Here is a 17,844-nt window from a genome sequence, read left to right on the forward strand (position 1 = left end):
TCAATGTTAAGAAGCATCAATTTGACCAAAATAAACACATATGTTTACTATCATGTCATCTCAACATGCCCTTTAGCCTTGGATGATCCATTTATTTCGACATCGTTATAAGTCGAAAAACGAGAGTTCTCGTTTCTATCGCCCTGTCCCCAAATAGCATACGCTTCCTCTCCGTGCGCAGCTTCATCTCCGATCTCCATATCCTCCTCGGTCATTCTCAGAGGCACAATGAATCTCACTGCAAGACACACTAAACTCGTCGTGACGATATTAACACTAACAATAAAGACCACGCCGATTAGTTGAAGCCCGATTTGTCTGAATCCGTTGTGGTACTCCCCCATTTGGAAGCCGTAGAATAAGCCAACGTATTGACCGTATTTTCCGTAGAACAAATTGCACAATTTAGGGTTAGCGAATAGGCCGGTTAGGAGGCCGCCTAGGGTTCCGGCCACTGCGTGGGTGTGGAAAACGGCCATTGTGTCGTCTACTTTTTGGAGGATCACCGATTTCTTGTGAACCACCATCATGGTGAACCATGGGATCGAACCCGAGCATATGCCCATTATTATCGCCGCCCAACCGTGTACAACTCCTACAATCAAGAAAGACAACTTATATTTATTTAATTGCAAAATTCGGAAATTAAATAAGATTTTTGGGCATTGGAATGAAAAAAAACTTTGTTCCAAAATCGAAACTTTTTGGATATAAATTTCCATTTTTTAATCACCGCACCTAAAATATAAACTACATAATAATATTGGTTTATAAGTTTAATTCTAGGGGAAAACATTCGGATTTTTTGCAAAATAACTATGAACTTATAAACCAATATTATTATGTAGTTTATATTTTAGGTGCGGTGATTAAAAAATGGATATATTCCAATTTTGTGTAAAAGAAATCGGAAAAATCGGAGCTTTCAAAATTCATATATAAAATATGACTCCGATATTGGAAATATTTGTGTCGAAATCGGTGGAATTCGAAAATTCGGTTCCAATATACACCAATATAAAAACTGCAAGAGTGCATGATAACTGAACTTGGAAAAATAAAAATATACCTGCTGCCGGTGTGATGCAAACTAGGCCGGTGATCATGCCTTGAACGGCTCCAATGACGGAAGCTTTCCCGAAAAATACGATGTCGAGTATAAGCCACGTCAGCAAACTAGTAGCAGCACACACATGAGTGTTGAGAACGGCCAATGATGCATCAATGTTAGCAGCGTAAGGATCTCCACCGTTGAATCCGGTCCACCCCATCCAAAGCAACCCCGCTCCGGCCAACATTAGTAAGATGTTGTTCGGAGGAAACCTTTCCCTATCCTTCGTTAAACGAGGGCCCACCTACAAAACAAAAAAATGGGGACCTGTAATTTTTGTATCATCTGACATCTATGTCGTTTAAGTTGTCATATTTAAATTTTACATGCAATAAGTGCACAAAATTAGCTTTTTTGGTCATATTTCACTCGATTTTCAAAATTTACCCGTTAATTTAGTGATTTAGCTAACAAACTTGCTAAAATTTATTTATATAGATGCGTAAAATTAAATTACAAATGCTCATCTAACTTAGTTCATATATAAAACATCTTTTCACATAATCAAAATTCTATCAAGGGTGAGTTATATGTCGAATTTATAATTTTCAAGCGTCCACATATATAAAATCCGTCTAAGATTATTTGCCGTCACATCCTAAAATAAAAAATAAAAAATCATGCAAAATAGGACCAAATATAGTATTTTTGCAAAGTTATTGCATCAAAAATTGGAAAAATATAACTTAAAGGACTAAATCCATAAATAGACCAACAAAGAGGACCAAAATTGCAATTTTCAACAACGTACCCAGTATGCAGCGGTGAAACCGGCGACTCCAGAGGAGAGATGGATGACGTATCCGCCGGAGTAGTCAATCATTCCGGCGGTGGCGAGCCATCCTCCGGTGGACCAGATAGTGTACGCTCCGATGGTGTACGAGAACGTGAGCCAGAGAGGAACAAAAAGCATCCACGCGTAGAAGTTCATCCTCCCCAAAACGGCGCCGGCGATGAGTATCAGCGTGATGGCGGCGAACACGAACTGGAAGAACACCATGGTGGCGTTGGGAAACTTGCCGGAGAAGGCCTGCTCGAGGAGGTAGTGCTCGGTGAGCGCCACGTTGATCTTGCCCCATATCGGGATCAGCTTGTCGCCGAAGGAGAGGCGGTAGCCCCACCCGACCCAGCAGACGAGCACGCACGCGAAGGCGTAGAGCGCCATGAACGCCGAGTTCACCGCCCACTTCTTCTTCACGGCGCCGCCGTACAGGATTATCAGTCCCGGCACGCTCTGCAGCCCGACCAGGGTGGCCGCGGTCAGCTGCCACGCATTGTCCCCCTTGTTCATCCACGGCGGGTTTGCCTGGTCGGTGAATAGGTTCGGTGGTAGAGGCGGCGAAGAAGCCATTTTTGATTTTATTTTCTTGATTGCTTGAAAATGAATATTTGGTGTATTAAGAAAGTTTGCATGGGGGGTTTATATATATAAGTTGAGGTTAGATTAAATTACAAAAACTACTTCCATCTATTCGTAATTACTAAAAATCCCCTAAGGTTTGTTTCTGTCTTACATCAGTTTCTTACAGTGTGATTTTTTATGGATTTTATTTTTGATTTCATAATAGACTTTACACGATTTCATAAATTTTCTTTTATTTCTTACCTATTAAACAAAAAGGTATAATAAACTGTACACATTTTTTGTTAAAAAACTCGATCAACAGTTAATCATAGGATGATTTTGGTTATTATGGATAGGTATGGGGTATTTTTCGCTATTTAACCTAAGTTTATGGGTTTTCGTAATTTAGTATTTATTATATTATTTTATTATTAAATGTTTTGAATTGATTCCCACGATAAGCTGTCTCTTTGATGGTATCTTTGAATTGTTGTCTATATGTATATTATATTTTGTTTTATTTAAGATTTTCGTTTTACATTGTTTGCATGTAGGCATGCAGACGGGTTTTACTATGGGTAATTAATTAGGTGAACTAATCACAATTAAGACAAATCTAATCATGAACTATATGTGGATGTCTTTAATGTAAATCCATGGATGAAAATGACTAGCCGATAAAAAATACCCAATGATTATTAACTGTTGATGTGATGAAATAATTTTCAACTAAGCATATATATATATATATATATATATGAGTGTGCGTGCATATTATTATGTGCAAATCAATGATTAATAATTATTCGAGATATTCACTAGGTGTAACATCTAATAAATTATGAACTTTGGACTTTAGTAATTACCCTTTTTTATTTATGCATAAAAATACACGTATGGGGAAGCTGAATTATTGTTTGTGGAAATATCAATTGTTTTTGTTTGTTGAGGGTGGGTTTTGGATCTTTGTGGTCACATTGGTATCTTATATGTAGGCTAATTAGTAATTATTAATAGATTACCTCACTAATATCCAATATTAATATTAAGAAGTTTTATTTTATAACTATTTTATAATACTAATAACCAGGCTTAATTTGGCTCAGGCTAAGATGTTTATACCCAAAAATATATTTCTTCGTATATAAATATTTGGAATTTTATTTGGAATTCCACAATTAAAGTTATGCAATACATATATATTGTCTTTCTCATCATAGTAGAGTTGACTTGAATGTAAACTTCAGGGACCAAATGTATTTTTTGTGAACATGGTGGGTCAAATGTACAATTTGTGCAAATTAGAGGGATGAATACCTCAGAGTTGGTTGTAATTTACCCAAATCAAAACCATCCAGCAATTGCGCTTTTAACTGAAAACGCTGTCACAAAACACGACTTTCAGCAAACTTCATCGAACAAAATAAACGGAGCAAAAGGCCGCTTAACCCCATAAACCGCTGTATTAACACTAATGGAGGGTTCAAAAAAGCAAGAGGCGAATCCATGGCGGGTACTGGAATTCTACAGCGGCATCGGCGGATTGGTAAACTAGTTCAAACTTCTTCTTTTTTTTTCTTTTCGTATATACTTAAATCAACAATTGTTTTACTTGAATTTTATTTTTTTGTGATTTTGGAAGAGGTATTCATTGATGAAGGCGGGAGTAGATGCAGTGGTTGTGGAAGCATTCGACATAAACGACGTCGCAAATGATGTTTACGAGCACAATTTCGGCCACCGTCCCCACCAGGTACCATTTTTTTTTATTTTTTTTTGATTTTTCTCTGTATGCAGTTACACTCCGAAAATTGAGTTGAATGTACTTCCTCAAGTTCATACTTCTTAAGGGGGGAAGATTCTGCACTTAAATTTGTTATTCGATAATGTGAATTAGAAATTAACGAAAGTTGTAAGATGGCCAAGTGTGTTACTTAGTGAATACTAACTGTGGATTTGCAAAAGGGGAAGTGCATTAAGCTCATTAACCTCCAGTTTGAGAACCACTTTCGATTTTCGAACACAACTTTTGGGGTCGGTCAGCTACGATACTATGTTGAGCCAGAGCTCTTTACCGAAAAATTTGATGTTACTTATTAGTGTCACAAATATATGTTTATGAGCAGGTATAATTTAAACTGGTAAGTTGGTTCGCGAGCTATGAAGTGATTTTATTTTTTGTTTTAGTTTGAGTCTTTCTAGTTACTCAAACCCTGTTGGAACTTAGGGGCATTAGTTTAAGCTGAAAAATATTCGTATACGGAAGGTTCGTGATATCAATATCAGTCATGCTGCTCTCATAACTGATTTTGCTGCTTTCATTTTGGTAAGTAGGGTAATATTCAGTCCTTGAGTGCTGTTGACCTCGACAGATATGAGGCAGATGTGTGGCTGTTATCTCCTCCTTGCCAGCCTTACACACGACAAGGTGATCGACTCTTTCTCTCTCTCTCTCTCTCTCTCTCTCTCTCTCTCTCTCTCTCTCTCTCTCTCTCTCTCTCTCTCTCTCTCTCTGTTATGGGTTCTGCTTAAGTGATTTGTATGATGGTTCTATTATATGTTATTTCGGATTAGTTATTTTCCGTTCAACTGTGGATTTCTTAAGATTCTTTTTATTAAGGTCTCCAGAAGGGTTCAGGTGATGCTAGAGCTACTTCGTTTCTGAACATTCTTGAACTTATACCACAAAGTTCACGGCCTCCACTCATGCTATTTGTGGAGAATGTTGTTGGATTTGAGGTTTGCTTTTTCTACATATGCCTTTTTCTTTCGTGGATAAGATTCAATCATCAAATTTGCTAAATCAAGCTTCAGAACAAGTTTGTGTCTCTCTAGATTCACACCAAAAAGTACTTTTTAAATAGATTAATATATATATATTCAAGATGATTGTTGCACCTCCCCTTCTAACCAGTTCCGCCGCCGTTCTGTAATTGTTTGTTGCAGACATCTGATACACATGAAAAGATGATTAAGATGTTACGAGAGAATCATTTTGACACGCAAGAATTTATTCTAAGCCCTTTGCAGTTCGGCGTGCCATATTCTCGGCCTCGCTATTTTTGTCTGGTCTCTCTCTCTCTCTCTCTCTCTCTCTCTCTCACACACACACACACACACACACACACACACACACACACACACACACACACACACACACACACACAAGCATTGTTTATCCATCCATTTTTCTGCATTAATATTGATATTTCTCTGTATGCATCATTTCCGTCTCTATATTTATAAATTTATATATCCAGTTCTTCTGAGTAGATTCTGGAATAAAATGAGGTTTCATTTCGGTGCATTTCCTTTGTGACTGATCTTGGTTCTATTTTTTAACATTACTATCTAGCAAATCTAAGAGTTTTTGCATAGATTACCTGGTAATCTAATCGACTATAATTGTCCACCTAAATTGTTTAGGCGTCAACTTACACTGCAGCTTTATTAGTATGTATTGTGGCTAGCCACCTTGCTTCCAAGTTCTACCTTGTTCAGATATATCTGCCAATACGAACTAAAACAAATGCATAAACTGTATTCGTTCACTATTTGGTGGATAATTGAAGAGGTATTTATTAGAATATGATTTCTAATGCATTACAAACTGCAGGCGAAACGGAAACCTCTGTCTTTCCAGAATGCACAATTCAACAACGCGCTTCTGCGGGATCCAGGTCATATACATGGGTATGAGGAAAGCACGGTGACCAGTGAAGAAACCGAATCACCTTCATATTGGAATAAATTAATTGAAACTTGTCAACCTATACAACATTTCCTGGAAATGGAAAAAAACAGAGACGAAGTCACTTCAGAATCCAATGATATTCCCCCTAACGTTGCTGAAATGTTGATGGATTCTGAAGAAGGAAATGAATTCATTGATCCTTCAACTAAGTATTTAGTTCCCTCTAGCCTGGTAGAAAGATGGGGGAGCGCTATGGGTATCCTTATCTCCTTTTTTTTTTAATAAAAACTTTCTTTGCCCTGTCAACATATTTAAATCCATTTCTGGAGCTCCTACACTGTTGAAAATATTCCTTGATGATAGATTGTAGATATTGTTTTCCCTGAATCGAAGCGCTGCTGTTGCTTCACCAAAAGTTATTTTCGATACGTGAAGGGCACAGGTTCTCTATTGGCAACTGTTCCGGTAGGTCTGCATGAGAATCTGATCAACTTCCGTCATATATTTGAGAACTTCATATTGGCTATTGCTTGCACTTGAGTTTCTATTGAACTATCATCCAAAATACTATAGCAGTCATTCTGGCCCGGCCCGTAAAGCCCATAAACTATTATTTTCATGTTCTTGATATTTGATAACCCATGAGTTAGTCTTTATTTGTCTCCTTCAATGATGAGAGATCTTCTAGTGGCGAAAGTATCATTCTGAAAAAGAATTTTAGAAATCATTATGCACTGCATTTTTGTTGTTATGTCGTTTGATTTTTCTCTATGCACACAAGTATACTTATATCAATACTAAGTTTTGCTTGTACGAGTGTATGTGAAACATGCACGCATGTATATCTTTAGCATATATATTAAGAAACAATAACCTTCTTCGTAACTCGAAGAATATGTGATACTATTTCATCAAGTAGATTTCTTGAAGTTCAGCTTTGTATCTGAATTGTTCGATTTCTGTTGCTAATATAAGTCTTAGATGTTATCACTATGTTGTCATGCAACCTGATTGTTATGCAGGGAAAAATGAAAAACGAAACTTCTTCCTTGCACGAGCTTCGCCTTCGATATTTCACACCCCGAGAGGTATGCATGACTTTGTTATTTCTTCTAATATCATTCAGTTCTTGGCTATTAGTCCGGTTTTGTTGCCTTCGTTTTTTGTTTTCTCAAGTGTGTAATCTTCAATACCACTGGTAGGTAGCCAATCTACACTCCTTTCCAGAGGACTTCGAATTTCCACAACATGTTAGCCTAAGGCAACGGTATGTCTCTATCTTTACTTGACGTAATATTAGGACACTCGTTTCATGTTATAATACTCAGGCTGCAGTCGTAAATAAATTTTCATATTCCGATACAATGCCTTGCAGTTATGCTCTGCTCGGAAACAGCTTGAGCGTCGGAGTGGTGGGACCGCTATTGCGCTATTTATTTACTCATCAACAATCATAGCCTTGCTACAATCTTATTAGGTAGTTTTATGGATCTTTTAAGTTATCCGATCGATCTAGTTTCATTCTTTTTCGAATGCTCTCGATTGTAATTTCTTCTTGCCCACATAATCTAAGCCATTGGCCTCATCGAATTCTTTTGTGGATGATGAATTTTTTATTTTATTTTTAATGTTTTTCAAAGTATGGATGATATTAAGTGTCTCATTTTTCTGTGAAGTAATATTATTTAAATCAGATTTGGGCTGCGAATTGTTAAATTCCGTATCAAATTTAGTGTCTCTAGTATTAGTCAATAATTGAAATGTATTTGACTAACCTCAAATCTTTGACACTTGTAAATAAACTTATATAAGAGAGAAATTAGTTCAAACATACATGATAAGATATTTATAATTTACCATAATTAATTAAGAAAAGTAAAAAACAATTAAAAATAAGAGTTATGAATTTGAATTTCTTTCAGTTGACTCATTCAATACAAATTCAATAGATTTTTATAGAATTTTTTATTCTATTCCAAACAAATTCAATGAATTTGTATATATTTTCAAAATGCACCCCAACATTCATGCAACGTAATTTAGGTGAAAACAAGAGAGTGGATCACACGGCAAGAGGAGTCGCGTGAGCCAGAATATTAGGTAGTATCGTACTGTCGTGCATTGCCCACCCCCTATTTTTTCTGGTGTTGATTAAAGTTTCAAACCAATACATCTGAAATACCCATTGTACCCTCCGCCCGGATTTATGTTAATTAAATTTAATTATATATATATTTTTTGCCCCAATTTATTTGTCCTCAAGCAAAATATACAAGCCCTAGATCATAAAACTGAAAATCAAAGGAGGTTTTTTAGAGAGCATCAGAGATCAAAACCACCTAATTCCGACTGCTGTGGTCCTATATTCTCCTCTAATTTGAAGAAAAAAAGGTCAGTGATTTTTTTTTATTTTTCTTATTGTTTATTTTTCAGTTTTAGGGTTTTGATTCCCGATACTTTGAATCTCTGAATCAATCGAAATTTGGTTGTTTAAATTGGGGATTTTGTCGGAATTCTTGTTCATCAGAAGTCTGCATTCTAATTTTGTCGTTATTCTGTTCAATTTACTTCTTATTCGGCGTTTTGTGCAGACTTAATATTTTCCCAGTGAATTTTGTTTGAAGGTTATAGATGTTTTTGAAATTTTTACATAGGTATCTCGTTTTTGAATTCCAGTGATAACTCGTTATTTAAATTTGAAATTATATTTTGATTATTTGTTTTTGTAAATTTGAAAGGATTAACTGTCACAAAAGAGGAAAAAGAAGAAGAACATGTGATATGAGCTGATCCTCGACGACTTTCTGATTTTACGGGCAGCTATAAGAAATGGACTCTTTTAATACATTTTTTTGGGGTGATATATGTAGTTATTGTTACTTGCGTAGATAAGAGAATATATTGTTATTAGTTTGAGAGATCTAAAATATATACAGTTCTTGCTGTTCTTCGAGCCTCTGTTGTTATAAAGTTTTCGCGTGATTCAGTTTTTGGTTAAGAAAGCAGCATATTGCTTGAATAACTTATTTATCCTACAACTTTGTAAAATCCGGGTTTAGTTTTTTAATTTATCCCCAATTTACTCCTGTGTTTGATAAGCTCTCAAATTTATATGCCGTTTTCTAAATCTTTTTTTTTTTTTTCTATTTGTTACAGGATCTTGATATTTGTTGGATGAGATTCAAAGTAGGTGACGGATTGGAGGTTATGAACAGAAAAGAGGTTTTAGTTCCGCGGCATACCAAAAAAGTAACACCTGGTATTGCAAGTGATCGTATTGCGGGGAAGAGTTACATTGCCGGAGACATTGTTGAGGTTTTTTACCAAAATACCTGGAGGATTGCTGTCATCTTGAATATTTTGGTATTAAGAAAAAAGAATAAGTTCCAAAATCAATATTTAGTAAGGCTGCTTGGGGCGTGCTCGCAAGATTTAGTTATTGATAGATCGAATATCAGAATGAGACAAGCCTGTCACGACGATAAATGGATGTTAATGAAGAAGGTAAATTTCGTTCTTTGTTTTTTTCTTTCTTTCTGCATAAGTTGAATCTTTTCCCATGCATAAATTTACACAGAGGTCTTCACTTGAAGTTAGCAACGAATGTTTAGACATTTTGTTTACTGTTCTCAATTTATGCTGTTTGTTGGTTTTTGTTTAACTCTCTCTCTCTCTCTCTTGTGGAATGCTTTTGATTGATTCTGCTTTTGGCTCTCATCTGAATAACTGCTCTATTTAATTGTTGAGTTTGAGGATACTCCCTCCGTTTCAAATTAATGTCGCTTTGGAGAATTTTTTTTCTTCCATATTATTTTGTCATTTTAGAATTCCAAAAATGCAGTATTTACTATTTTTCTGATTTTGCCCTTATTACTCTTAGATTACTATAAGCATTCATTCTCTCAAACTAAAGAAGCAATTAATGAATAGAATTAGTGGGAAGGACATTTTAGTCATATTATATGCTTTGTTTTTCTAAGATTCATACATATTATTAGTTTTCTTAATACGTGTGTTGGAACGTCTAAACCACACTTAATTTGAAACAAAGGAGTAACCTTTTTACCCTAAAAGTAATTTTTTTTTGAAATATTATTGCTTATATTTGTATTATGCCTATATGTTTTCTCCATGAAGTTTATGTAGATTCAATTAATTGATAAATTTTCTCTCTCTGATCTCCTCATTTCTCTTGTTTCCAGAGTTACAAGGAATGTGATGTAATGCCCATTCAACCATCAACCTCAAATCGCTGTGGAAAGACGAGATTCCAGGTTTCACAATTCAAAGTAATGGGCAGAAATCGATCCAAAAAAGATTGCCGCATTGAGGAAGCTCACGTGATTTCTTCAAGATCCCTAAAGAGGATGTCTCCCTACGGTTCGTCCATTGTTGAAGCACATAACGCACAAAAACGAAGAGCAGTCGAAAAAGAAGGCTCTATGCTGAAACATAGAGTGGTTGCCACACCGGTGCTCGAAAAGGTAGATGCAGTTGCTTACCCAAAAGAAATTTCGGGTGAAAAAAACATGCATACTTCCTTTAACATTATATCAAATGGATATAATAGAACGAAGATGGGAAAACAAAATGATGTTTTTGGCGTTGCAAGTCCTGAATTAAGTACCTGTGACAGTGATGCTTCTTCTGTTGGTAGTTGTAGTGTTACCAACCGGATCCCAGAAAACTATTGTAGTCAATCTATTCCCATGCATTGTCAAGATACAGACAACCTTTGTAGTGATGCTGAGTCATCTTATGGTAAGAGAAAAAAAATCTATTTTTTTCCTCCAAAAGAGGAGTTAGAGGCAACTATACGTAAGTTGGAGTTGCATGCTTATCGCAGCACTCTTGAAGCTTTGTATGCTTCTGGTCCCTTAAGTTGGGAACAGGAAGCAATGTTGACAAATCTTCGTATTATGCTCTACATTTCAAATGACGAACATTTGAAAGAGCTGAAGCACCTAATTTCCACTAAAACTGCTAATATTGATTAGTAGTAACTAAATGTTCTTTAATCATTTAGTTACTAAATGGTTTATAGTAGGATCTAGACTTTGCTTTTTCTGTTCACAAAAATGTCAAGAGGAACACGAATGTTACACCTTGTATCTTTTGTCTAGGTTTCTTCTAAGTATAGCTGTTGGCAGTTTGTAACTAAGAGACATGTATCAAATTCCTATTCAATTACTTTAGACTCTTCTTCCAATGAAATGATGTATCCACTTAAATTGTGTCTGTTTTTGTTTTCTTTTATAATTTGTCTTTTTGTCCGTTCTGGTATTTCAGAAAATGGTAACATAAAAGCTGCATTGTGTGTGAGTGATGACGCAGTGAACGTTTTATATGCTCCATTTGGTGTAAGATGTCTTTCACGAACTCGAGTTGTGTTTATTTATTTTCTCGAATATTGTACAACTATATTGTACTATTACATATATGAAAGCACTGTTACAGAATGCTGTCATGACTACGAGCCATTAGAGTTGCATATTGTTAGTTCTGAGAATGCAGAAGTTTCATGAATCGATGCATAAGTTTGGTTTCTTTCGTTCAAATTTGGCAGAAAATGTGTTGTCTGAGAATGTTATTGATCACACTTAAATCCTGTACTTTATTTTCCAGGGCTACAGTTGGAGGCATGCATCATTTGCTTCCAATGGTTTATAGATGATGATGCCAGGGTGCCTTTTCTCTTGGCATTGAACTTTGGACGATTTCACTCGTCTACTTTCAAAGAAATGCTACAGTTTTGGCTATTCCCTGGTATCGACAATTTATTCTACAGTATCTTATTTTTTCTTTTTTGGTAAGTCCAGGCTTAACTGGACTTATAGCAACACATATAACCAATTTTTTGTTACATATTATAGATCAAGATCTCTATATACGCTTTTCTTGATCTGTTTTATTTCCCCTCGATTATCTTTTCTATATTATGGTTTATACTTTCATTCTGTCGTTTTTAAACATTGCCTTAGCAACAAAAAAACATGACAGTGTAAAAGAATAAAGAAGTTGGATGGTTGAAATTATCCACAAAATATTCGTTTTCGACGATCTCGTTACGTGTTCATAAAGAAGTATCTTGTCCCCGTTGTTTTTTTTCTTCTTTCCAAGAATCAATTGTGTATATTTGACATTGTTGTAGAACTGATATTTGGGCAAATTATTGAAAGAAGCTGGCTGCATACAGACATGCTTAAACTGTTTGCATAGTCCTGAAATGACATGTTTTATGTTATATGATTAACAATTCATAAGTGAGTATGCCAAACAAATTTAAGAATGTACTAGGATTCCTGAGGAATATTCTGGCTCACCTGGATTCCTGAGGAATATTTTGCAGTACAAAATGCTGTGGATCAGGCTTGTACATTTGGTAAAAAATCGTAGAGGTGAGTTTGGTTATCCCGTGTTTTTGTGTTAAGATAACAGTTTTTTCGTAATGCTGGTATAGTGATGCAATTCATGAAATATTATTGGGTACAGATGCTGAGAAAGGAGGGTCGCTCTGTTTGCGTATGGCAGCCAACACCTCTTCAAGTAGGTCTAGATGAAATTCAAAATTCGTCTTTCCTTTAGGCGAATCTCGTTCCATGATAAGATTTCATTAATATTTCTGATATTTGAGAATTCATTTGTTATATACTGAATTTTATGAAACTGGTTTACCAGCAGCAGGTAAAGTATGTGTAATGTAATGTTGGGAAAGATCAGACATCCATTATTCTGAAGCTTCGATAAAATCGATGTCTGAAAGAGCAGCCATTGTTGAAAACTTCCAAGTGTTACCGGTAATCGCTAGAGCCCTGTTTGGCAATTGATTTTTTGGGATCATGTGAAGGTGATCATCAGATAGAGCAATTGAGGTTGTCTGTATGCCTTCTATATTATTTTCCATAAAAAATATCTTATGATCGCATTCTCAGACTTGAGAAAATTTCAGAATTTTTGATAAGTTCAAAAAACAAACATAAGATGTCACAAAGTTCAATCAAAAGTAGTTAGATATAATTTCGCGTACAATACAATCTAGGATTGTAAATGAGTTGAGCCTAGCTGTTTTGGCGAGCTCGAGCTCTTTGAGTTGATATTTAGAACTCAAGGTTGCGCCAATTTGTGTTTCTTTTTCTTTTTTTTTTGTTTTTTAATTTTGTAATTATTAAAAAATAAAAAAAGTATTAATTAACTATTCTTCATAAACTATCAATTAAAAATTGTTAACCAATAATTATAATCAATTAATATAATTAGGTAATTACTACATAACTATTAATCAATAATTACTTATTTATTTATTAACCAATTAATAATTAATTAATTAAACATTTAAAAATAAAAACAATGTTATTTTATTTATTCACATTAATTAACTAAAAAACAAAAGGAAAAAAAAAACATAAGTGAAACAACACACGACCATGTTGGGATATTTTTCTGCTCCCGCAGTCCCGCTCCCGTTTTGGGTGTGAAACATGCTATTTTATGCCTGTTTGGGTGTGAAACTACGGACTTTTCAAAAATTGAAACAATATTTGTATCAATAAATTAACGGGTAAATTACAAACACCCCCCTGAGGTATGGTCAAATTACAAAAACACCCCTCTTGTTTGGATAATTACAACCACCCCTCAACTCCTTAAATTTAGTGGAATCTTCGAGATTATATAGAATATTATCACTTTTGTACCCGTTTTATCCCATTCAAACTCTATATTATGAAGCAAGATGATCATAATATGTGATTTTTAGCTTGTATATATCAGTTTGTGGTGCATCGGAAACTGTATTTTTACACAAAACGAGTACAAACTAGAGCACATTTTACGGAATCTAGATGATTATGTTGAATTTGGCTCCATAAGGGTGGAGGTGTAAGAAAAAATCATAGTTGAGGCCTGAGGGGGTAGATGTAATTATCCAAACAAGAGGGGTTTTTTTTGTAATTTGACCATACCTCAGGGGGGTGTTTGTAATATACCCTAAATTAACTGATAACTTTTGTATTTTTATTGGGTTAGAATTTCATCATTTCAAAACAACCTACAATAAGCTATGTGAACTCTATCAACTTATTTTCATGTTTCAAGCATTTTTGAAAACCTCTCTTTGATTTATGTAACATATTTAAATATGTTTGAATTAGATAATGCTACTACATTGCATACATCAGACATTTTAACAAAAGCAATCAGAAGTAAATAAGAATTGATTATAGCAGAAATAATTCTTTAACATTCTGAAGATTAAAAACATCTTCACATGAGCAAACAAAATACAAGCCACAGGTAATAATAATTCAACAAGAAAGTAAAGCAGCCACATGTATTCATCATCTCAAAACTAAAAAGGATTTCAAAACAAAATCCATGTGAATCCCAATCAAGAAAAACCCGAGACCAGTAATCACATTATCAGTCTGTGTTCTTAGTCGAATGCATCATCATCATCATCTGGAAGAGGCTGGCTAGCAGCTTGAGCAAGCTCTTGTTCATGCCTACAAAATTAAATCGGAATTGTGAGTTTAACATCTATATAATACACAGGATGCGTACAAACAGCTGCGTATGTGTGTATGTGTCTGTGTGTGTGTGTGTGTGTGTGAGAGAGAGAGAGAGAGAGAGAGAGAGAGAGAGAGAGAGAGAGAGAGAGAGAGAGAGAGAGAGAGAGAGAGAGAGAGAGAGAGAGAGAGAGAGAGAGAGAGAGAGAGAGAGAGATTTACAATTGCTGTGCAGCCATATCAATTTGCACTTCTGGAGGAGCGAGAGCAGGAGACTCGACAAAATGCAAGTTAGTATCACTGCACCAAGAAAAAACTATGTTAGAATATAAACATACAGATGATGTTGATTTGTGAACCAATAATATAAAAGAGGCTTATAACCAAAAAAGTTCGAGAATTCAATTAGCTTTCTCTACATACCCAGCAAGTTTCCTGGCGAGGTACAGGAAAGGCTTCTCAAAGTTGTAATTACTCTTTGCCGATATTTCATAGTACTGCAAATTCTTCTTCCTGTGGAAAGTGACCTGCTTTGCCTTCACCTGCCTGTTCTTGACATCAACCTTGTTCCCACAGAGCACAATCGGAATATTCTCACAGACCCTGAAAACGAGCGGTAAAAACAACATACATGTTATATGTGAATCTCAGATCCAAGCACTGCAAGAAAGTGCAAGATGGATGTTTTAATGCATACCTGCATAGATCACGATGCCATGTCGGAACATTCTTGTATGTCAATCGAGCTGTGACATCGAACATTATAATGGCACATTGTCCATGGATGCTGAAGCAATTCAAATCAGTTTCATGTTAATAAGACGAGAAAAGTTACTCAAAGAAAGTAAAGCTACGTAGTATTAACTCACTGGTGTGTAAAAATCGAGATTCAAAACAAAACTAAAATAAATCACCATATTATACTCAAATAACTTTACATTCCCAACAATTCAGATTGAAAGAAGCAAAACACAATAAAAGTATATTGTAAAACATTAGTCCGAGAAAAGTTAGCTGATTTAAGACCTCGGCAAACTACACTCTTAGAGCAGATCAGTAGATCATGAAATTTAGAATTATAATAATATGGGAGCTAATGCAATTAACTTACTAGTAACCATCCCTAAGGCCGCCAAATTTCTCCTGACCAGCAGTGTCCCAGCAATAAAATCTGATTTTCCCGCAGTTAGTGAAGAAATCCAATGGATGAACTTCCACTCCAATTGTAGCTGTTGGAAACAAAATTTGTTTGTTAGAAAAATCATACATACATGAAATCTATATCTTTATGCATATAATTAAAGAGAGGTTCAAGGCTGCCAATCTTACGCTCGTATTTCTTCTCGAATTCACCAGTAAGATGCCTTTTCACAAAGGTGGTTTTACCTGCAACATACAAACAAGTTTCATAAGCCACAATGCACATAAATTATAGAAAAAAATCAACAATTATTTTCTTCATCATTTTCCAATTACATAAAGAACTCATGACATAAAAAAAATATATATATTTATGCAGAAGAATTTTATTCTGACTTCCTGAATCCGAATCTCGAAATAAAACCTATTTCGAGAATTATAATAAACCCTAAACCCTAACATAAAAATAAGTGCGTCTTAGCGCAATCTCAATCCATAAAACACAGCAAAACTATAGATACATACCAAAATAAATAAAAAACACTACGGATCATCAAATCAGCAAACAATTATACTACGAACATGCCGAATTTTTAACCAAAAAAAAAAAAAGAGCGCATCTAAACGAGATTTCAGAAGCAAATAAAAATTCGATAAGGAAATTACCAGTGCCACCATCTCCAACAATTACAAGCTTGAAGCTTGGGTAATCCACAGTCTGCTGATTCGGCAATGCCTAATAATCCAAAAAAAAAAAACATCAAATTCCGATTAAATCACATAAACACCATACAAATCTTAAAATCAATCTGATTGGAAAGATACAGAGACAGAGAGAAAGAAGGCTTACCATGTGGTTTGCGGCTGCTCTTTTAGAGAGAGAAAGAAGGCAGAGAATTTAGAGAGAGAGAGAGAGAGAGAGAGAGAGAGAGGGGTGAGGATATTGCGATTGTGTGTGTGTTGTATGTGTATTTATATTTGAAGCCCTAAATAAAATAGAAAACATAGCGTAGGTTTTGTTGTTTTGAATTTGTGCTAAATCAAGTAGCTTTAAGCGAACGCGAAGATCGGAGCCGTCAGATGCAAAACCCAATCTGAACCGTCGGATGAAAAAGCCGTTGAGGTGTCACGTGCTTGTCACGTGTTTTCCTTTTGAATTTGAAATATTCTGTTCTTTTTCCAATTAATTAATATTAATAATGAATAATGAGTTATGACCGTTGACGTTGGGCTTCTGGGCCCGAATGGATAATGGGCCTTAGTAAATTTATGGTGAATTAATTTTGTAAGAGTAATTACCGGCCATAAGTCCATAATTTATTTCAGCCTTCAATTGGATTGGAAAAAATAATGCAATAATTTTTGTGTCATGATTACTATTTTTATGTCAATTCAAATAAACGAAGAGATTCATATATAATATTAAATTTATGAAAATATTTATGAGGAATTAAATAATATTAATAATGAAGAATAATACTAATCAAAATTTGTACGATTAACATGTTAAAATTCAAAAGTTAATAGTTACCGACTTAACGGGCTTTAATTGTTCGAAATTTTCAAACACAATATAAGCGCATAGTCATGCATGCAAACAGTTGATTGCAATCGAAAAATTCGAGCAAATCAAACAAAAAAAAAGTCAGATCACAATAAAATTAAACTAATTTAAATATATCTCTTATAACACCAAAGTGTTAAGAAAAAATAATTTTAATTTCTAATTCTTTACCCAAAATAATTTATTTTTTGAAAATAAGCTTCAAATTAAACATCTAGTAGTGCCTAATTATAATGAAATCATAATAAATACCACCTTATTAATAATTTACTTTTTTGCCCTCATGTTTTCATTTCCCGGAGCATTGTCTTGTGGCGAAAGTGACAGCTAAAATGAGTCAGATATTTAGCTGAATTCCAAATCTTCACCTCTATCTCTATTTTTGGAGTTGTGATATGAAAATTAATTAATTAATTAAATAAATAATAATAAAGATAATTAAAGGTGTTACTATTTGCAGCGGGACTTTATTTGCAGCGGTACCTT

The 17,844-nt window shown here is 34.8% G+C and overlaps 4 protein-coding genes across 16 annotated transcripts; 2 read left to right on the forward strand and 2 right to left on the reverse strand.

Moving 5' to 3' along the window:
• Window positions 1-50: 50 nt before the first annotated feature.
• LOC105967011 (ammonium transporter 2 member 5) lies at window positions 51-2,462 on the reverse strand. Its single transcript, XM_088818115.1, has 3 exons — window positions 1,863-2,462; window positions 1,070-1,355; window positions 51-595 (listed from the first exon to the last, which is right to left on the reverse strand). The coding sequence occupies exons 1-3, from the start codon at window positions 2,460-2,462 to the stop codon at window positions 51-53; spliced, it is 1,431 nt and encodes a 476-aa protein (XP_088674241.1).
• Window positions 2,463-3,821: 1,359 nt separating this feature from the next.
• On the forward strand, window positions 3,822-7,878 carry DNMT2 (DNA methyltransferase-2). Of its 4 annotated transcripts, none has more exons than XM_012991873.2 (10): window positions 3,822-4,002; window positions 4,099-4,209; window positions 4,791-4,884; window positions 5,077-5,195; window positions 5,403-5,525; window positions 6,073-6,406; window positions 6,521-6,615; window positions 7,173-7,238; window positions 7,353-7,417; window positions 7,526-7,878. In XM_012991873.2, exons 1-10 carry the CDS (start codon window positions 3,931-3,933, stop codon window positions 7,605-7,607), a joined length of 1,161 nt encoding a protein of 386 aa, XP_012847327.2. In that variant the 5' UTR covers window positions 3,822-3,930; the 3' UTR covers window positions 7,608-7,878. The 4 variants fall into 4 exon arrangements, with proteins under 4 accessions (XP_012847327.2, XP_088674242.1, XP_012847328.1 ...); XM_088818116.1 differs by having other exon boundaries at window positions 3,861-4,002; window positions 4,829-4,884; XM_012991874.2 differs by having other exon boundaries at window positions 3,919-4,002; window positions 5,085-5,195.
• A 512-nt stretch (window positions 7,879-8,390) lies between these two features.
• On the forward strand, window positions 8,391-13,269 carry LOC105967228 (uncharacterized). 10 transcript variants are annotated; one of them, XR_016031193.1, is made up of 8 exons: window positions 8,391-8,541; window positions 9,307-9,654; window positions 10,353-10,911; window positions 11,440-11,510; window positions 11,776-11,916; window positions 12,448-12,548; window positions 12,643-12,696; window positions 12,829-13,269. XR_016031193.1 is itself a non-coding variant. In XM_088818125.1 (6 exons), exons 2-5 carry the CDS (start codon window positions 9,325-9,327, stop codon window positions 12,544-12,546), a joined length of 1,077 nt encoding a protein of 358 aa, XP_088674251.1. In that variant the 5' UTR covers window positions 8,391-8,541; window positions 9,307-9,324; the 3' UTR covers window positions 12,547-12,548; window positions 12,643-12,866. The 10 variants fall into 10 exon arrangements, 4 of the variants coding, with proteins under 4 accessions (XP_088674251.1, XP_088674252.1, XP_088674249.1 ...); XR_016031192.1 differs by lacking the exon at window positions 11,440-11,510; XR_016031190.1 differs by lacking the exon at window positions 11,440-11,510 and having other exon boundaries at window positions 12,500-12,548.
• Window positions 13,270-14,330: 1,061 nt separating this feature from the next.
• Window positions 14,331-16,817, reverse strand: LOC105967166 (GTP-binding nuclear protein Ran1A). Its single transcript, XM_012991752.2, has 8 exons — window positions 16,645-16,817; window positions 16,461-16,530; window positions 15,984-16,040; window positions 15,766-15,883; window positions 15,352-15,441; window positions 15,078-15,257; window positions 14,877-14,954; window positions 14,331-14,651 (listed from the first exon to the last, which is right to left on the reverse strand). Exons 1-8 carry the CDS (start codon window positions 16,645-16,647, stop codon window positions 14,582-14,584), a joined length of 666 nt encoding a protein of 221 aa, XP_012847206.2. The 5' UTR covers window positions 16,648-16,817; the 3' UTR covers window positions 14,331-14,581.
• Window positions 16,818-17,844: the final 1,027 nt, after the last annotated feature.

Source organism: Erythranthe guttata, chromosome 5 (genome assembly GCF_056151865.1).
Source record: "Erythranthe guttata isolate IM_541 chromosome 5, IM_541, whole genome shotgun sequence".
Taxonomy (NCBI): Eukaryota; Viridiplantae; Streptophyta; class Magnoliopsida; order Lamiales; family Phrymaceae; genus Erythranthe; species Erythranthe guttata.